Source organism: Anabrus simplex, chromosome 1 (genome assembly GCF_040414725.1).
Source record: "Anabrus simplex isolate iqAnaSimp1 chromosome 1, ASM4041472v1, whole genome shotgun sequence".
Taxonomy (NCBI): Eukaryota; Metazoa; Arthropoda; class Insecta; order Orthoptera; family Tettigoniidae; genus Anabrus; species Anabrus simplex.
In genome coordinates, this window is record NC_090265.1 from 192923410 (window position 1) to 192943580 (window position 20171).

The 20171-nt window shown below is 36.9% G+C and overlaps 1 protein-coding gene across 1 annotated transcript in view; it reads left to right on the forward strand.

The window, feature by feature from the left end:
• Myo95E (Myosin 95E) overlaps positions 1 to 20171 on the forward strand; it is a 503326-nt gene that overhangs the window by 168029 nt on the left and 315126 nt on the right. The window contains exons 4-6 of the mRNA XM_067140340.2: positions 630 to 676; positions 12714 to 12777; positions 19163 to 19176. Of these exons, the coding sequence (XP_066996441.1) occupies positions 630 to 676; positions 12714 to 12777; positions 19163 to 19176 (125 nt within the window). The remainder of the gene's footprint in view (positions 1 to 629; positions 677 to 12713; positions 12778 to 19162; positions 19177 to 20171) is intronic.

Below are 20171 nucleotides of genomic sequence, written 5' to 3' on the forward strand. Positions count from 1 at the left end.
TCCATCGTCTTATACTGCTTGTTCTATGCGAGGCTTTTCACGGATAGGCTAAGTCTAAAATTCCTTGCTAAATAGCATTTACCAGGTAGAGACGCACATTATTCTCAACGCATTATTATGATGACAGCCTACAAAACACTATGCAATATAGTCTATGTTCATTTAAGATCTTAAATTGCCAGTAATATTACATGTATGGAGTGGCAGTTGGCCTCTTCATCTCACAATTTAAAGATTTCGCAAGTGACTTTTAACGAAGTACAATGCCTTACATGGAGGATGTTTACATCCTTGGAAAAGCAATGTAGAACAGTGCAACCTTTATTATGTCATTCTTTTAGGTCCCAACCATCATTCAAAATTTTGGGCCAACATTTTCAGAACATCATGTAGGTCTATATGCAAATTATTCATTCATTTTGAATTAAATGTTATTATCTTTCCAGATACATTTTGAAATTCATTCAGCTTAGCAGCCTGGAGGTTTAACAGTGAAATATGCATTATATATCCACATAACAAAATATGCAAAGTATAGGATATTAAAGAAATGGTAGTATTACAAACATGGTCGTTAATGACTCCTCTTATATCTGTATTATCTAATGTTTATGTTTTCATTGTTACAGCATTCGGAAATGCAAAGACGTATAGAAATGACAATTCCTCTAGATTTGTAAGTATTTATTATACTGATAATTTTACTTAATTTGTGCCATATCTATTATAATATACCATATATTACAGATAGAGACATGAAAGGGAAAATTCATTTAGGACGGAACGCCTATTTCTGTAACTAACTCATGATATCAAAGTTACACTTGAATAACATTAAGAACCAATGAACTAGATGTTTGGTCCCTTTAAACAACAAGCATGAATAACAAAAGTTAAACATACTTTGGTCCATCAAAATATTGATGTATTTTAGGAAGCTTAATGGACCCACCATCGCCATTGTTCCCCTTGTGAATGGGGGCAGTAGAATAACATCCATCATATCCCCTGCCTGCCATAAGAGGTGACTCTAAGGGGAACCAGGTGCTCTCAACTTGGGAGTGTGTGTTGCCAACCACGGTTTCCATCGCTGAGTCTGCCATTGCTTCTACTTCCTTCAGGCTCTCCACTTTCATTTCTCCTATAACACTCTTGGTCAATTCTTGTTCTCTTCCAACTCCAACGGTAATAGGTCTGTGATGCCTAGGGAGTCCTTCATTTTCGTGCCCTTCCTGGTCTTTCCCTTTCTTTTGCCAATACCTGCATTCTTCAAATTGTTGGGCCTCTTCCTTTATTCGTTCTTGTATGTCCAGTTGGGGTACGTGAACGAATCGTATCCATGAAATTTCATTATAACTTTTGTTGTAAATGGAAGATAATAATTGCTTTCATGCAAATTAAGATTAAAATTGGCGGTAAATTAATAAATATCATCATTACTAGATAAAATATATACATACATACGTACTTTGCTACATTACGACTATAAATACTAATTCATCACTGCGCTTCAGTATATCGTGTGATAATGTAACACTTTTGTATGTTCAGTCTTTACTCAATTAACTTCTTTGAACTCCTTTGCTTTGCTTCATGTTACTTGGTGGGTGAGTTGTTGACTTGTGCCCATAACTCATTAATTAATATAATTGTTGGTCCAGGGATCATGCTATTTTTCTTTCAATAAAAGTAATTTTTGTGTTATTTACGCTATACTTCCCACCGCCATTTTTCCGTTTGAACTGCCCGCACTAGTCATGAAGGACAAATATATTGAGAAATTCACAGACATAACACTGCTATTCATCGGTGCTAGCATTGGACTTCAGGAAAGAAACCAAAGACGGCACGATGAAGCGGAATGCCACATAAGAGAGTTGTGTCTACAGCGAAATAGTCGCCATATTTACGTATCTATATTTCTCCAGTAATTATGGTATTTATTAATTTACCGCATATTTGCGTGAAAGCAACTATTATCCTCCATTTAGGACAAAAATTACAATGAAATGTCATGGATATGATTCGTTGACGTAATTGTCCAGTTGTATTTCCTCTTAAGACAATAATAACCACCACACACCACTCCATACTGATAAATGTTCAATGAATAGTGATATGGATGATAGCGGTTTCATGTATTATTCCTCTGTCAACTTGGGCTTGTTAATATAAACTTTGTTCCCAGTAAGAGAATCTTAAAGTACCGGTATGTAGTTGGGAAAACTTGGTGGCCTTTGGTCACTGGAGACTGCCCTCAGAACAGTTACAAACTTCTGCTATGCTACTATTGGAAACAGGACAAATTACATCATCTGTAAGTTCATGATCATCCATCTGGTTTACAAACCCAGCAAAACTTTCTAAAAATCAATCAATATTCACAATTTCTTAATAAACTGGGTCAATGATAAAGGACATTGCTCACATCACACACCATTTTTCAGTGTATGCAGTAACTCTAGGTGAATGTCACGATGTTATCATTTGCCCATACTCTTGTACATAGCCAAATAGGTGGAAATATTTTTCATTATTGTGCCATATTATGTTTAACAGGATGAGGTTTTCAGCAAAATATTCAACAATTCATTGATAAGATGTCAGTCGCATTGGTTATAACCAGGTTTAGGATTTTTAGGTGCGCACCTTTTTTGTTAGGGTAAATTAAAGCTGTTCGGAAAGATATCACAGTGTGAAATTTTGTTTCTAGTTGCGAAAAGAGACATTTTCATGCACCTTTTCCCCTTTTTGGGACCATTATCCATTTTTCCCTCAACGATGCCCATAATCCCATTTTCCCCCTTTTTTAACTTTAATTTCAATTTATTCTATAAAATTTCTAATCAATATAAAATATTTAATTTTCAATTAACATCTTCTCAGCTTGCTGTGTACGTGGTAATAGTAACCCTACCTCTTTCAGTAAACACCGCGCGGGAGTTGAAAGCACTTCTGCAACAATGGAAAATAATTCTGTGTTCGACAAAACTTCTTTCTCTCGCTTTACCGCCATAATGTAGCCTGCAATAATACAATTGACAATGAGTGATTCTATACCACCCGAATCAGTAGCCTGCTGTTCGTGAATGTACGTTTGCTACTGTGAGAGATGTCATCTGTTCTCATGGAGGTGGAGGCTGGTGAAGCAGTGATGTCAGCTACCGCACCCACGTGATTCCGAGAATTGAGACTGGGTTTTGCTCGAAGCTACTAGAAATCGCTGAGATTGCAGTTCCAGCATGAATGAGAACATTCTGGTAACTGTCGCGGTGTTATAAGAGAGTGTAGACAGCAAGTGAGCGAGTGAGCGCCAGAATGAGTTGTGTGATAGTAGCATTGAGTTAGCAAGTGAACTGGTGTTAGCACTTTGTTACATTACTGAACGAGTGTACTACTAAATTTTACCATGCCAAAGGTGTCCCGTGCCCGATTTACTGCTCTGGTTCAGGAATTCAAACAAGATTTCATAGACACTGAGAGAACTTTTATGCGATGCACTATTTGTGATTCAAGACTTTTGTTAGATGAAAAACACCAGCGAGATCGCATCAAACAACACATTTCCAGCTCTAAGTATCAAATGAATAAGACTCTTCAAGCAAACAAATCGCGGCAACCTCTATTGAGAAATGCGTTTCAACAGAGTTCTTCAAAAAGCCAAAATTTGACGGAATTAAACATTGATTTGTGTGCAGCTCTTACACAAGCAGGAATTCCACTCAATAAGGTGAACCATCCAGCCTTCAAGGGATTTGTTGAAAAATACACAAAGATGTCAATGCTCGACGAGACAGATAAAACTACATGGAGCCTGTTTACCAAGAAACCATGCAAGGAATCAAGGAGAAGGTGTCTGATTGTGATGTAGGAATCATTGTGGATCACTTACACCAATAGAAACATTTACGAAATCACAAATATTCTTAAGAAACATGATGTCAACATTGCTTTTAAAACAATCAGTAACAATGCTAACCTTTTCTATAATCAGTACAAAGTCAATAACATCAGTAACAAATACCACAAATCAGGTGTGTATATGTTACATTGTAACTAATGTCCAAGGAGTAACGTTGATCAAACTGGAAGAAGCTTTTTAATTATATATAAAGAACACATTACGCCTCCAAACACAACAAATATTCTACCATGAGTAGGTACTCATATAACAGATTCCAATCACTCCTTCACCTCCATAGAACACCCCCATGGAACTACAGCCCTTAAAGGGCCTTGGCCTACCAAGCGACCGCTGCTCAGCCCGAAGGCCTGCAGATTACGAGGTGTCGTGTGGTCAGCACGACGAATCCTCTCGGCCGTTATTCTTGGCCTTCTAGACCGGGTCCGCTATCTCATCATCAGATAGCTCCTCAATTCTAATCACGTAGGCTGATTGGACCTCGAATCAGTCCTCAGGTCCAAGTAAAAATTCCTGACCTTGTCGGGAATCGAACCCGAGGCTTCCGGGTAAGAGGCAGGCCCACATGACTTAAAAATTCTTTGCTTTAATAATAAGAGCAATACACACAACATCCTAGAAAATATCTTCATCAATATAGACCAAAAATGCAATCCTGCTCACAATTTAAATGAAATTTCGGAACCTGTGAATGTGCTTTTTGATCCATTACTCCACAGTTTCTCCTTGTACAACAAACTTTTACACACTCGCTCCCCGTCCGTTGGTTTCAACCCTCCCCTACTCTCACTTCAAACTAACTTTCATCACACACGGCCTACCTGTTCACCTTCAGGCAGCCGTCAAAATTAACACACGCTTCAAGCTAACCACTCTTGGGCAGGCAAGGACGCAAGTAGTCAGGTGTGTCACGTATTATTTCCAATTTCACTTGTGATTATAAGATGCTTTAAAATTACCTACTTTTAACGTTACTAATAGCCACCGTTTTCGTTCTAGGGTTACACAACTACAACACAATTTCTTCATGTATGATATTACAGTCAAATATTCCGCCTGCCTTATAACTAAGAACTGTTAACAACATCATCACGCGAACAAGAAGAGCTCAATTATTCTTTTTTTACCGGACCGACATAACCCTAGTGTAGGTACTCCACTCACTGCTCTCGCTGTACACGGAGGCTAGGCGGCAGGTGATGCTCTTTTATTTTTAGTTCACGGAATTGCCGATAGGAGCGTCCTTTACGATCTGACAGCAATCTCCGAACTGTCACCAAATATAGTCAAATACAGTAGAGACAATACGCGACACTTACGGATTTAGCCTGGTTAAAACGGGAGACAATTCGACGGTAGCGCTCCTAGTGACTTGACCTGAAAAGTCGCACTAAATTCAAATATCAATGGAAATGCATATACGAAAATGGATATATAAATTACGTCTAGAAAGAAAGTATTATTGAGATATTAACTTCGAAGTTGCTAAAGCAATTGTGGATAAATGAATGAAGAATTATTTAAAATGTTATTATTTAAAGACTAAAATTAGACATATAAACAAGATGTGAAATGAACTGCTGTGAAATGGCTTGATCTTTCATTTATGCATTACTTTTTTTTTTTGCTTTAGCATTCCTCCCTGAACTTTTATGGTTAGATTTGTCTTTTTTCTCATTTAAAAAACATTGTATCATGACATTAAGACACTTGTCAATAAAAATATCGGCACATTCCTTACACACATGATGCAATGAATTATCATTTAAAAACTGGACCATTTTCCTCTTAACATGAAGCCTACTAATAGAAAGAAAATCTATAAAATCCCGGCTTTAATCTGAGAAGAGGGATAAAAGAAAGAAAATTATGAAAATGTTGTTGATAGTGATGCTTTGAGAAATATTTACGTACAATTAGAGATAAAATGTAACATACCCTTGGCTGTATAGTCGAGGATTTCTAAAGTCGCTGGCCTGGAAATGATCTGAACCGATCTTATAATTCCTATATAAGCGTAACATCCGTTCTTTCTTGTACACCTTGTTCAAATCACTTTTTTGACATTTCAAAACCCACAGATCACACCTACAACAACACATCGGTATTGAAGGTTAACTGCTGCACTATAGGGAACATGGGGCGGAATGGAACCACGGGGCGGAACGGAACTCTGCCTTTAAATCCCCTACTCATTACTGCACTCTTACGGAAGTTTCAGGAACTATTCTCCTGCAGGCCAGAAAACAGTTGGCAGCAATGCTAGAGATCTCCATGTGTTCGGTCTTGGTTAAGTTACGGTGTGTCTCGTGTTATTCCAACATTTCTAACTTCTGGAACATTTTCTCCTCAAGGTAAGCATTCAGATTTTGCAGAGCTATGTTTATTCGTAGTTCTTCTTCAAACTACATATTATTTACTACAACCTTTCATCATATATTTCGTATATTTCAAATATAATTTTTGCTGGTGGCTTGTTGAATATAACCTTACATCACGGGGCAGAATGGACAACGGTTCCGTTGTGCCCCGGTTCCATTGTGACCCATCCCCGTTCTCAGTACCTGTTTAGCTGTGCCTGTTCTCATGTTATTTAAAGTTTTAGCCTAATTACTATAGTACAGGTTAATACCTTCAAATTCAATGCAGTTTAATTGGTTATTGTTTTATTACAGATGGTCAGAAATTACTCAAGAAAAACAGACCGGCAAAACTGGTCTTTGGAGAGTATGAAACTGGCAATAGCAGCAGTGGTAAAGAGATAGGGTTAAGAAAAACCGCACAGCAATTTCAAGTTCCCAAGACTACACTGCAGAGATATGTGAAGAAAAAATAGAAGATTACAAACCCCATGTAGACAAATGTGTGGGTAAATTTCGAACTGTGTTTACTGCAGAACAAGAACTTGTGGAGTACATCAACTTGATGGAGTCCATTCTTTTAGGTTTGACACGTAATGATTGCCGCGCTGTAGCTTACCAATTGGACGAAACGAACCACATTGAACATCCATTCAACAAAATAAAACAACTGGCAGGTATAGACTAGATGCAAAATTTTCTTACAAGGCATTCAGAATTAAGAATTCGAAAACCTGAGGCAACTTCTGGTGCCCGAGCAATGGGTTTTAATCATTCAAATGTTCAGAAGTTTTTTGACCTCCTCCTTGAATGTTGTGAGAAATACAATCTGACAGCTGATCGTAATTTTAAGTGTGATGAGACTGGGATTACAGTGAACCCTAAGGGACAATCAAAAGTAATTGCTCCGAAAGGAAAAAGGCAAGTTGGTGTCATAACGTCTTCTGTGAGAGGAGAAACAGTCACAGCAGAGATATGCTTTTCTTCAGCTGGTGCCTACATGCCACCAATGCTGATATTTCCGAGGAAAAAGAAACAAAAGTTATTTGAACTGGGTCTGCCCCCTGGTGGGTGGGCAGAATGCTACGAAACAGGCTGGATCACCACTGAGATCTGAAGTTTAGATTCGTTTGTGAATATTGCCGGTGATTGAATTCATTATTGAGTCAGATTTATTATTTCTGTAAAGAACATTAAAATAATGGACAATAACGATACTTCAGATTGACATTAAATAGAGAAAACTACATAAAAGTGAGAAAAGTTTGACATTTTCATCCATGGTTCCATTCTACCCCGATGCTTGGGGCAGAATGGTCCATTCGGAATATATTATTTTATGCCAATTTTTACTACTTACATTTATTATCTCTGTTATTTTTTACTTGTTTTCTGTTGTATGATATGTTGTGAAATAAGAGCAATAACTTTGTCTTGTTTATTTACATCGCTCAACCAATCACACTGTGTTAAAATTTTAAGGTTCCGTTCTGCCCCATGTTCCCTACAATGAAATATGCGTATTATATTTTAAGCCAGTTAAAATATGGGTCGAGCAAGTCAGAAGGTTATGAAGTACTATAAAAATCTCTTTGTCACTGGAAGAATATAGGTATGCAAACACAATATTACTTATAAACATTTTCTTGTCACGAGGGAGGCGAAAGAAAGACCACGCATTCTTCTCTACTTCATAGTTACTGCAGCCAAACACAACACAAACCTTTCTCCTCATGTTGAGAGGAGATATCAAAGAATGACACACGCTACCTATGTCAACTCACTGAAAACGCATAAATAACACCAAAAACTTCACACACAAATACACGTGCTCTTATGACAGACTCAGTAGTTCTCAGGTCTACCCGCTAGAGAGAGCTCTAATATGTGTCCCTCGATATCTCGCTGAGTGTCGCGTATTGTCTCTACTATATCAAATACAGTAGAGACAATACGCGACACTTACGGATTTAGCCTTGTTAAATTTGACGGTGGCGATCTAGTCACTTGACCTGAAAAGTCACGCTAAATTCAAATATCATTGGAAATGCATATACGAAAATGGATAAATAAATTATGTCTAGAGAGAAAGTATTATTGAGATATTAACTTCAAAGTTGCTAAAGCAATTCTGGATAAATGAATGAAGAATTATTTAAAAGGTTAGTATTTAAAGACTGAAATTAGACATATAAACAAGATGTGAAATGGGTTGATCCTTCATTTATGCATTACTTCTTTTTTGCTTTAGCATTCCTGGCTGAACTTTTACAGTTAGATTTGTCTTTTTTCTCATTTAAGAAACATTGTATCATCACATTAAGACACTTGTCAATAAAAATATCGGACTTTTATATTGCCATTACATTTTGTCTCATTTCGTACCATTAAGGGCCGATGACCTTAGATGTTAGACCCCTTTAAACAACCAGCATCATAATCATCATCATCAGAAAAAAGCTAGAAAATGATAAGTTCTTTATGCTCTTTGAGCAAATTTAGACACAGAGGAAAAGGTTGACGACACCTTGTAATCTGCAGGCCTTCAGGCTGTGCACGGTTGCTTGGTAGACCAAGGCCCTTCAAGGTCTGTAGTGCCATGGGGTTTGGGGTTTTACTATACAATAAAACTTTTGCGAAAGGAACCATTTTACACATTTATTACAATTAAAAAGAAGTACAGGTGATTAAAGAATTAAAATAATTTAGTATTTGACTACATACTAAGAAACTAATACACACTACAGAGATTGCCAGATGGACGAATGCGTGTGGTAAGTGGGTGAATCAGACCTCAGTGTCCATGACCTTAGCAAAAAAGTATATATCACTGCTACCCTTCCTCACAGCACATGCAAAGTCTCCACTACTTGCTTTGGCGCTGTACCAGTTGGTTAGACAGGACAAACGATATTTTGTGCGTATTTCCACTAATGATTTTGTTGATAATTAAAGAAAATGGGGAAAGAATTAGCTGATAAGACAATAGGACTTGCACAAATTGCTTTGTTTAATAACTCCTATAATTCCTAGTTTCAGCCGGTTAAAATGGAATAAAAATATTATATTTTCTCAAAAAAGGTGGGGTGGGGGGCGATTGCACGCAGTTTGGAAAGAAGATATCTCTTTTGAAAAACCTGAAGTCAGCTGCTCTGTTATAAAAACATCTGTTTGTGTTTCACACTCATAATTTATTCCACTTAAAATGTGTTCGGTTCTCAGTGAATCGGCCAGTACTTCCAGTCCTTGCCTGATACCAAAGTGAAATTCTAATGCTGAGGTGTCAATAAAGAAAATTAGAAGAAACAAAAAAATTTTTTTTTTGTCCAAACTGCAATTGTTCATTCTACTGAATAAAAAGTATAATATTATCCTCATTTGCCTTAATGATATAGGCTAGCTACTGTAAGTGGAAAAATTTGACAGTCTCTGAAATACCAGTTGAAAGAACTAAAATATTGTGGTGAAATGAAATTGTTCCACGTATCCATTATCTACCATATATTATTTGAAGCCTGGAAATGATTTTCAGAAGAAGTCTATTGCAGAATTTACAGTTTCATGCCTGCTTGCTTGATTTGTTTCATTTGTTAAATAAGGATATCATCAGTTATCACATACAAATAATGTTGAATCTACCTAATATATTAGGAAGTGTGGAATTTCAGAACTTAATGGCATCTTTTCTGCTTGATCTATGAAGTAAAGTGAAATATGTCATTCTCATTTTCACTCTTAATCCTTAATACTCTGATGATCATTGAAATTGCAACACCAAGAAGGATGCCTCCAATCAACTGAACTTGTACAGAATACATAGATCACAGAAGGAAGATGACTGTGTGTGCCATCCTCGTGAAAAGCAATATAACGGGCAAGGATAGAGAGCTGCTGTAACATTATAGAAGTGTGTTTGCGTGCACAGATAACTTAAATATGCCTATTTAAAGAATATAACAGTTAGACTGGAGAATATTGAGACTTTCCAAGACTAGTGCTCATTAGTAATGTTAACACAGACTCAGTAGATCATAATAAGACTTACATAAGAAGGATTCCAGTGATCTGATCACAGTACCAAATAATAATTTCTTGTGCCTATTTACTATTACAGATTATATAGTCACATCACATAAACTACCCTGTGTGAGTGGGGGTGGTATCCCCTGCCTACCGTTAAAGGCAACTAAAAGTGGACCCCAGGTGGTCTCAACTTGGGAATGTGGGTTGGCAACCACGGGGGCCTACTGAGTATAGAATTGCTTCCATTTACTTGTGCCAGTCTCCTCACTTGTCATCTCTCCTATCCAACCTCGCCATAAGATACAACATTTACTGAATCTGTCACCTATTGAATATATCTCATCAGTTATTACCAATCAATAGCTCATCACAGAACTCATGCAACTATAGTTGATAAATTCTGGGAAAATATGAAATTGCAATGGACTCAAATATCTCAGATACAATATGGACATCAATGCATTTGCATTTGCAGATGATGTAGTAATTTGGGGAAATACAGAGAAGGAAGTCCAAGAGAGGCTGAACACCTGGAATGAACATTTGAAAGCACACGGATTAACAATAAATAAATCAAAAACTGTTACTATGTCTGTCAACAGGCAGAAGAAGAAAGGAAAAATAATGCTGGAAGGTACACAGCTGGAAACAGTAGACCAATATAAATATCTTGGGTGCATCATTTCATGTGATAACAGAATACAGCATGAGATTAACAAACGCATTCAAAAATCAGCTCAGTTTTACCCACCCCTGAATGAAAAAGTGACAAGGGCCCGTTTGAAATGGTTTGGCCATGTCAAACGATTGGACGATGGAAGGACAGCAAAACAATGGCTACACACATTCGTGGCCGGAAAATGACCGGTAGGAAGACCTAGGAAGAGATGGCTGGACCAAGTGAAAGAGGACATAGGAACAAGAGGAGTCAGCAGGGATGTCGTCTTAAGAGAAGAGTGGTACATGGACAGACAGAAGTGGAGAGTGCTCATAAACCACACCCGGGCAACTGGAGTGGAAAACTGATGATGATGATGACCTACATCTTCAGTGTTCTCTCTGTGACGTACTGTGTAGCAGCACTTAAAACTGCCCAATATGGCTCCTCGAGATGCTTATTACTGAGCACTTTATGTGTGAAACTTGGGTGTAAGTGTAATCATTTCACTCTTGTTCCGTAAGTTGTTTGTGAAAAGAAAAATAAGTCTTAGTTTCCTATTGTCTATTGTACTGTTACTACATTAATGGCAAGCCATATATACGACAATATTCAGAAAAAAGTGTGTGTGATAAAGAACCTTATTGCCTCTTCTCATATTCTTATCTAGTTTACGAGGGGGCACTCCAAAACGAATGCAGCAAAGTTTCTTTTACGGTGCAAATTTTTCGTGGCTTACCTCTTGCTGCCCGAAAATCTTTGTGCCTAGTGACCTACTGTATTGAAATCAACAGCATATTCTCTTTCCATTTGTCCAAACCTACCAGGCAAGTTGGTCATGTGGTTAGGGGCATGCAGCTGTGAGCTTGCATCCGGGAGATAGTGGGTTCGAACCCCACTGTCGGCAGCCCTGAAGATGGTTTTCCGTGGTTTACAATTTTTACACCAGGGAAATGCTGGGGCTGTACTTTAATTAAGTCCACAGCCGCTTCCTTCCCACTCTTAGGCCTTTCCTATCACATCATCGCCATAAGACATATCGTGTCGGTGCAACGTAAAAGCAAATAATAATTAATTAAATGCTCAAACCTTTTGTGAGTATTTCTAATGGTTTTGTTCTCATAATTTAGGACCTCTATAACAGCGTGCTGCATTTGATAGATACTAAGAGCAACTGCCATCTTGAATGAGTGCTATGACTGCATCATGTGTGGGACCTGGTTAAATTAAATATAAGTACAAAATACAAACAGTAAGAGTGCTTCCATGTAGAATATGTGATGCACAAGTTTTGGAGTGACACTCATACAATAACTTCACACATATATAAATATGAATGAATCTTTCTAATACTCTCTGACCAGAACAGTTATTCACAAAGTTAGTTATACATACAATTGACAGTAATCTGAAGTTTTCAGTTACATTTGATTTAATGAATTTATCCTGAGTCCTTGATTTATTGATTTATATTGTATTTACATTGCTTATGCATGAATACGTTTTGGGTCAACTGATACATCAAAAAGTGTATTGCTTCATAAGTTAGATTGTTGCCATTATTGATAACACAAGGATAATTTGGCACTTACATCTTTTTGAAATGAGAGTGTGATTAATTTCATTTACAATTTTCTGTTACAGCAAGGATATTTTCAAGGCATTTTTCATCCCTTCATAGGATGTTTTATTTAATTCTGAATTTGTTTACCTGTAAAGCAAAATTTAACTTATTTTTTTTCTTTTATAGGGCAAGTACCTGGATATTGAGTTCGATTATAAAGGGGACCCTTTAGGAGGAACAATAACTAATTGTAAGTGAAACTACCAGCACCGTTTCTTAATATTATGTAGATCATATTGGTTGAATTAAATTCGAATGCCAGCTGTAAGAGGACTCTCTTGTAGGAAAGAATTTGGTTTTGTAAAATAATGTGATGCATTAGTTCAGAGTGACCCTCATACAATAACTTTGTAAATACTAGATTCAGCAAGAAATATGAATGAATGTGTATGACCAGCATATTTATTCACGAAGTTTATAATTAGGCCTACATACAATTTACTGTCATCCAAAGTTTTGAGAAACATTAATGAATTTTTCCTGAGTCCTTGATTTCTTGGTTTATATTGTAATAGCTTGAGTACCTGTTGTTCATTGTTCAGTCACTTAATATGTGCATTATTACATTTTTGTCCACTCTTCATATTGTTCCCCAGATTCTGAGGTACGGTATGGTACGTAAGTGGGCATGCTTCTCCCTGTCAGCAGCCTGTCATGATGCACTCGCTTCTGTGTTCTCTGTGGCCGTTTGCAGTTTCATATTGTTTTACATTACTGCATATTGATTTAATCTCTTCCTTGCGGTATAACAGGTATATTTAAAGAATACGACAGATGTAAAAAGTCTTTAAAATGTTTCCAGAACAATCTCCATAGCAACTGTCTTAACACTCTGTAGAGATAGTTACTGGTTCCTGGATTTAAAACTTTCACATGACTGCCACTAATATTTACCTTAATTTTCACTGTATCAGAGAAATGTACACAACAAAAACTCTAAACGAATGTTGCCATGAGCTATTCTCATGTAAAAACAACTGTAAGAGAGAGATATTGAGTTTTATGTTTAAGGTCCCTTCTGAAGCACCCCCTCATGCAGAAAGTTTTTGAACAACTTATGGCAAAGATCCTACTTGACCTTATTCCAAACTGAAATAATAATATTAATTAAAATCCACCCAGCCACTTTCCTGTGATGCTGTAACAGGTACAGACAAATATAACATCAGTATTTTTGTCAGAATACTATATTAGCTGATTGGAATGTCACGGTTAAAATCAATACTATCATATGAAATGATCAATGAAATGGGAAATGGCACAGTTTCTCGCTTTTCATAAACAGAACCACACTGGTGTTTTAACAATGCCAAGTACTAGAGCTGGAATGAAAAGACAGGTGAACACAGTTCTTCCATTTTCCAATAAGTGTGCACACAGCCCATTCTTATCAGTGCCTCATAGCAGGCTGCAAATAGCTGGAATACTATGATGAATCAGTGTGTCATGTACCAGTAACTATCCGAACATGTATGAACCAGAGGAATGGCATGTTAAAAAAAACAAGAAAGTTATCTAACTCCCCAGCTATTTCTTGCCAATATTCAGGCATGCAGTTTTACTCATGTAGGTAACTCCCTTAGCTTACACAGCAGTAATGCCATCTATTAGAGATGAGTGGCAGCAGAAGAGAGAAAGCAAAGCACAACAAACAATAATTCATGTAATATTATTGTTGATCAATTTTATGGGCTTTTGATATTGCAGGCCTTCACATTTAGTTTTCTTCCATCTCTGTGATATTAGGGCATCCAATGTAAAGAGAGTACTCCTTCCATGACTCTGTCTTGTTGTATTCTTCAGATGATCATTCCTTCACGACTTTTTTTTCTTTTTCACTTTTTGATAGTCATCTTCACAATTTCCTTGTCATATTCTTCAGGCAATCATTCCTTCCCAATTTTTCCATCATTTTGACAGTCATCTTCACAATTATCTTGTCATATTCTTCAGGTGATCATTGCTTCACAATTTTTTCCTCATTTTGATATTCATCTTCACAATCATGAATATGTTATCATAACTGGAACGGTAAAACTGTATAAGAGATAAATGATCAGAAATTGCATTCACTATAATTTTTTTATGTAGTAATTGATAGGACTGTTGATAGGTTCTTGAGAATTCAGTTTTAGGCCTTCACTTAAACTATGTACATATACAATATCCCATTGCATCTGGGATTCAGTGCAGTGTCAAGTTGATGCATGTATAGGCCTAAATACTAACAGAGGGCATTTTGAACATTTCATGTGGTATGCTGGTTTGTTCTGTCCCTATGTGTTTCCCATGATTAATGGAGTATGCAGAGTATGTAGAGTTGAATATTATAACACTGACAAATAAAACCAAAGAAGTAGTTTATATGATGGAAAGGAGGAAAATTCTTATCATGGGGATGAGTGAAACCAAATGGAAGGCAACAGGAATAAGACACCTCCATCTAGACTATAAACTATACTGGTCTGGAAATAACTTGGAGTTAAGGAATGGAGTGGGTTTTATACTTCATTAAGATATTGATGTTTGTAGCTAGACTGAATTTGTCAGTGATAGAATAATTAAAGTGTCACTAAATTGGAATGGAGACAAATATCATATAATCCAGGTCTATTAGGATGTTCAAATGAAGAAAAACAAGCCTTCCTGTCCAACTTGGAGGAACATATGGATTGTGAAAATTTGGTAGTAATGGAAGATTTTAATTCTCAGGTTGGATTAGATAGACTGGGCTATGAATCCTCTCTGAGTCCTCATGGAATGGAGAATTGGACAACAGAGGGCAAACATCTTCTAGATTTTTGTATGAGGAACAATATGGTTGTAAGTAACACCTGGTTCAAGAAAAAGGATGCGTAAGATCACAAGATATAGTTGGTAGGATCAACATGGAACTGTGATTGATTATATACTCGCCAACCAAGGTGTTCGAAAGATTTTAAATGATGTCAAAGTAATTCCTAGTGAAAATTTTGATGGAGACCACAGGTTATTGGTTGCAGATTTTACAAAGAGAAGACCTCCTAAAGTCTACAACAAAAGAACACCAAAAAAAAACTTGGAGACTTTCTGAACCAAGGGTGAAGGAAATGTTTTGAGAAAATGTTCAGAAGATGTTACCAAAAGAAGATCTGAGATCTACAAATGAGGAATGGGATAACCTGAGGAGAGTATTGGTGAAGACAACTGAGAGAGTATGTGGAAGGCAGAGCCAAATAAGAAAATCCAAAGAAACAGCATGGTGGAATGAGGATTTAAAAGCTACTGTCAAAGCTAGAAATGGTGCAATAAGAGCTTTGTACTGTACCAGAGTGCGAGGAAATCCAAGTGAAATAGAGGTCATTTTACAGATGTCATTTTACAGAGATAAAAGATTAAAAAGATAAAAGATCAAAGATAAAAGATTACAGGTCAAAAGAATAGTTGAAACTGAGAGAGGGAAATGCAAAGAAGATCTTGTCTTGGCAAGACAAACACAAGAAGCTCCTGTATAGCATTGTTAAAAACAAAAGAACTGATAGTAGTACTATCAACACAGTAGAGCTTCTAAACAGAGAGGTACCAGTAACTAGAAATGAAAATGAAATATTACAAGAGTTGGTAGATATTTCAATCACTTACTGAACTGTAATACAACTGATGATACACAAGATGACCCTCCAAACCCTATAAATTATAATGTAGTAAGTTTGACGTGGCTGGAAGTGGAGACAGCAATATGTAAAATGAAAAACAAGAAGTCTGCAGGATTGGATGAGTTCAGTGTAGACATGATCAAAGCACTTGGAGAACCTGGAATACAATGGTTGTACAGAGTACAAGGAGGCAAGGAGTGCTTTTTCCACTATTTAAGAAAGGTGAGCAAAAGAAGTGTAACAACTATAGAGGCATGTAACCCTTCTATCTCATGGGTTAAAAATATATGAGACCATCCTGGAGAGAAAAATCAGAACATTTGTCTAACCTAAACTTGAGGAAGAACAACATGGATTTAGAGCAAACAAATCAATGCTAGACCTCATTTTTCGACAAAAATGCTCTTTGAAAAATACTGGGATAAGAATAGAATGGTTATAATTGTATTCTTGGATATTGAGAAGACATATGATCATGTACCACGTATGTCTGAGACGTAAAGAAGTGCCAGATGAGATTATAGCTCGAGTAAAACAACTATATCGAGAGACAAAGAGCTGTGTGCAAATTCAAGGAGGCAGGTCAAACTGTTCTGAAACCAAGAGCGGAGTCCAACAAGGAAGTTGTCTGTCACCACTTCTCTTCATTACTATAATGAACGAGGTGATAAAAGCAGTGAAAATGAAGGATCAAACAACAAATGCATTTGTAATTGCTAATGATGTTATGCTATAGTGTGGGACAGAAGCAGAAGTTCAAGCTAAACTAGACCTTTGGCAAGAAGAATTTGATATGAAAGAATGGGAATGATCATCAGCCGAACTAAAACCATTGGTTTAGTGATGAGTTGAAATCCTGAAGCAGTCCACTTGAGAGTGCAAAATGGAGAAGTAGGCATTCTCAATTAACTTCAAAGACTTCTGACAATACCACAAACCAAGAAATAGGCAATAGAATACAAGCTGCATCAAAATTCTACCACTCTGTTCGTCAATTACTTTGGGATGACTCATTTCCCCAAGCTTGCAAGCTCACGTTGTACAAAACATATCTTGTACCAATTCTAACATATGGACTGGAAGCAACAACGTTGACTAGATCTGCACAAAGTCGCCTACAGGCCACTGAAATGAAGTTCCTTCAGTCATGTCTGCAAAAGGTAAGGAGAGACAAAATAAGGAATGAAAGTATTCGGCAACAACTTGGATTGGACAGGAGCCTGTTGGAAACCTTAGAATTAAGCAGATTTCGATGGTATGGACATATGAGAAGGATGACTCCAATTAGGACCCGAAGATCATACTATGAAAGGAATGTTGTTGGTAAGAGGCCCAGAGGGAGGCCTCATGATAGTTGAGATAGGCAAATTTTCAAAGACCTTGTCAAACGTGATGTAAATTGGCAGCAAAAGGTAGAACAGGACAGGACAGGGCGAACTGGAAGAGGCTTGTAAACACCCGCACCCAGCTTGCTGGGTCGGAAAATCGATGATGATGATGATGATGATTATGATAATGATGATGTAGAGTTGTAGAAAATTAGTTTTAACATGGAAAAAGAAGTGTTTCCTAACCCATGTCCATATAACAAATTCTCTTCTTCTTTAACTCTGTGTGCTGCACTGCTCACAAGACTGTATTCGATGTCTTGCATCTATGGATGAGAGAGAGAGACATGAACACCTTATCTTTCCCTGGAAAGTCAGTAGAAGTGCATCCAGAAGTATACACTAATCTATAGAGGAGAAATTAGCTCCCTGCTGTTAATTTCAATTTAATCCCGTGAACACTACTGTAAAAAATTAGAAAGTTTTTTAGAGAAGAAAGTACCAGATAAGGTATCATTATGAGGAGATGTAATTTGAATGTGCTTTGGCCTTTATTTACTTCAAAAATTCTTCCTATATTATCTGCAGGCTGTCAAAAAGACGAAGGGTACTTTACAAATTTTTGTTAGGCATAAACCTAATATTTATAGAAATTAAATAATCAAAGAAAAAAGGAAAGAAATGAGATAATGTTTTAAGGTCTATATGCGTGGTTCCTAAAAATGGTGATAGAACCTTTCAATGCACTAATTGCTATGATACTGATGAAGGTGTTGGGAAGTTCAAACTGCTTACAGATGTCTCCAAAAAGTTTTGGGATGGTACCTCTCACTCTGATCATCAAACCAGTGTTTGATATATCTGTGAGGTGATACTTTTCTTTGAAATATTCAACAATAGGTTGATAGATATTCTTCTCTGGTTGATTTGCATGAGTCTCAAACTTTATGGTAGAGTCCATGATGCATCCTTGTGAAGAATTTGGATTGAAGGCAATAATGTCTATTCACCCATTGCTGCCATCATGGGAGGAACCATGAACTTCTTGGTATACGTTGAATCCCTTATTCTTCAGAACATCAGCGATGGCTGATCTGGCAGTATGATAATGCAAGTTACCTAAGAGTTCACCATGAAGACGGGCTTCCAGGACATGAGCAAGTGTTTTGAACTCTCTGTGGCAATGCCAACAGAGTCTGCGTCCTGAGACCTACCTGGTATACACAAGTATAAAGTCGAGATAGATTATAACCTGCCTGGTATATTTCGTACAATTGATACATTAGCAGTCATCTTGATACCCTCCCTCCATTCACGTCATTCATTCCATTCATTCCATTCATTCCATTACTTATTAATTGTAGCCTATGATTTACAAGATATGAGAATTTTAGCTTACTGAATAATCAAGCAGAGCAAATACGCATTTTATTTTCATTTATCAGAGATGATAATGTGCTATTATGAAATATGTTTCAAAATGATCATTGAAACAAGTGTGCAGAAGGAATATTTATATAAGTAAAAATTTAGTTGGCTAAGTTATGCATTCATGTCCATTGCCATAAATATGTAATTCTCTAGTTTCTAATTAATGTCTTTCTCTTTGTAGACCTCTTGGAAAAGGTAAGTACAGTATATCTGTCCATACCAAAACTGACAATATTTGTACAGTAGTTCAATTATTCTTCAAAAGTTTTTGGTAGCAACAAAGAATTTTTACACCACTTATCTATTCTTCTACTGCATATGAAAAATTGCTGGAAAACTCAAATTCTGATTTATAGCCTACTTATTATCCAAAGTCTTCTACATTGCCTTTTACTCCAAAGTATCTCAATTTAGAATAATGATCTTAGCATAATTGTAAGCAGATGGAATTATGTTACTCATGTATTGATTTCTTTTTTCCTTCTTTAGAACCATTTAAAAATTGTCAAAGTAGCATAAATTAAGTATGGATATTCCATCATTTCACAGAATCAGATGAGTAAATAGTGAGGTGCATTGGGGGGGGATTGGTCTTTCTCCCATGGGATCTTTAATGTCTAGAAAAGATTTTGCAATATTGAACAAAATAACCAGTTTCCATTCATATTTGAAAACCTTTCACATTTCTGTTTGCTCTTCATGACAGTGAAAATTTCCTTACACACAAACAAATATCATTTCAAGGCAGCGTGGTGGACACTTTGCCCCCAGCTGATGTTTGAAAACTTAGCACTAACCACATCTTCACACTCTCAGCCTGCACAACATAGAAACAGCATGACCAAACTGACTATATAATTTGGATCATGTAGCTGGAAGCTTGCATTTGGGAGATAGTGGGTCAAACCCCACTGTCGCCAGCCCTGAAGATGGTTTTCCTTGGTTTCTCATTTTAACACCAGGCAAATGCTGAGGCTGAACCTTAATTAAAGCCATGGTAGCTTCCTTCTCTTTGCTTCCTCGCCCATCGTCATCAAAAGACCTAACTGAGTCCGGTGTGACGTTAAAACACTTGCAAAAAAATTGCCATGGTTGTGAGTTACAGTAGGTATTATGAATTACTGTAATATAACTGTACCAGCATACAACTGCACCACTGAAAATTGTAACGTGGGGTGGGGATCAGCCTT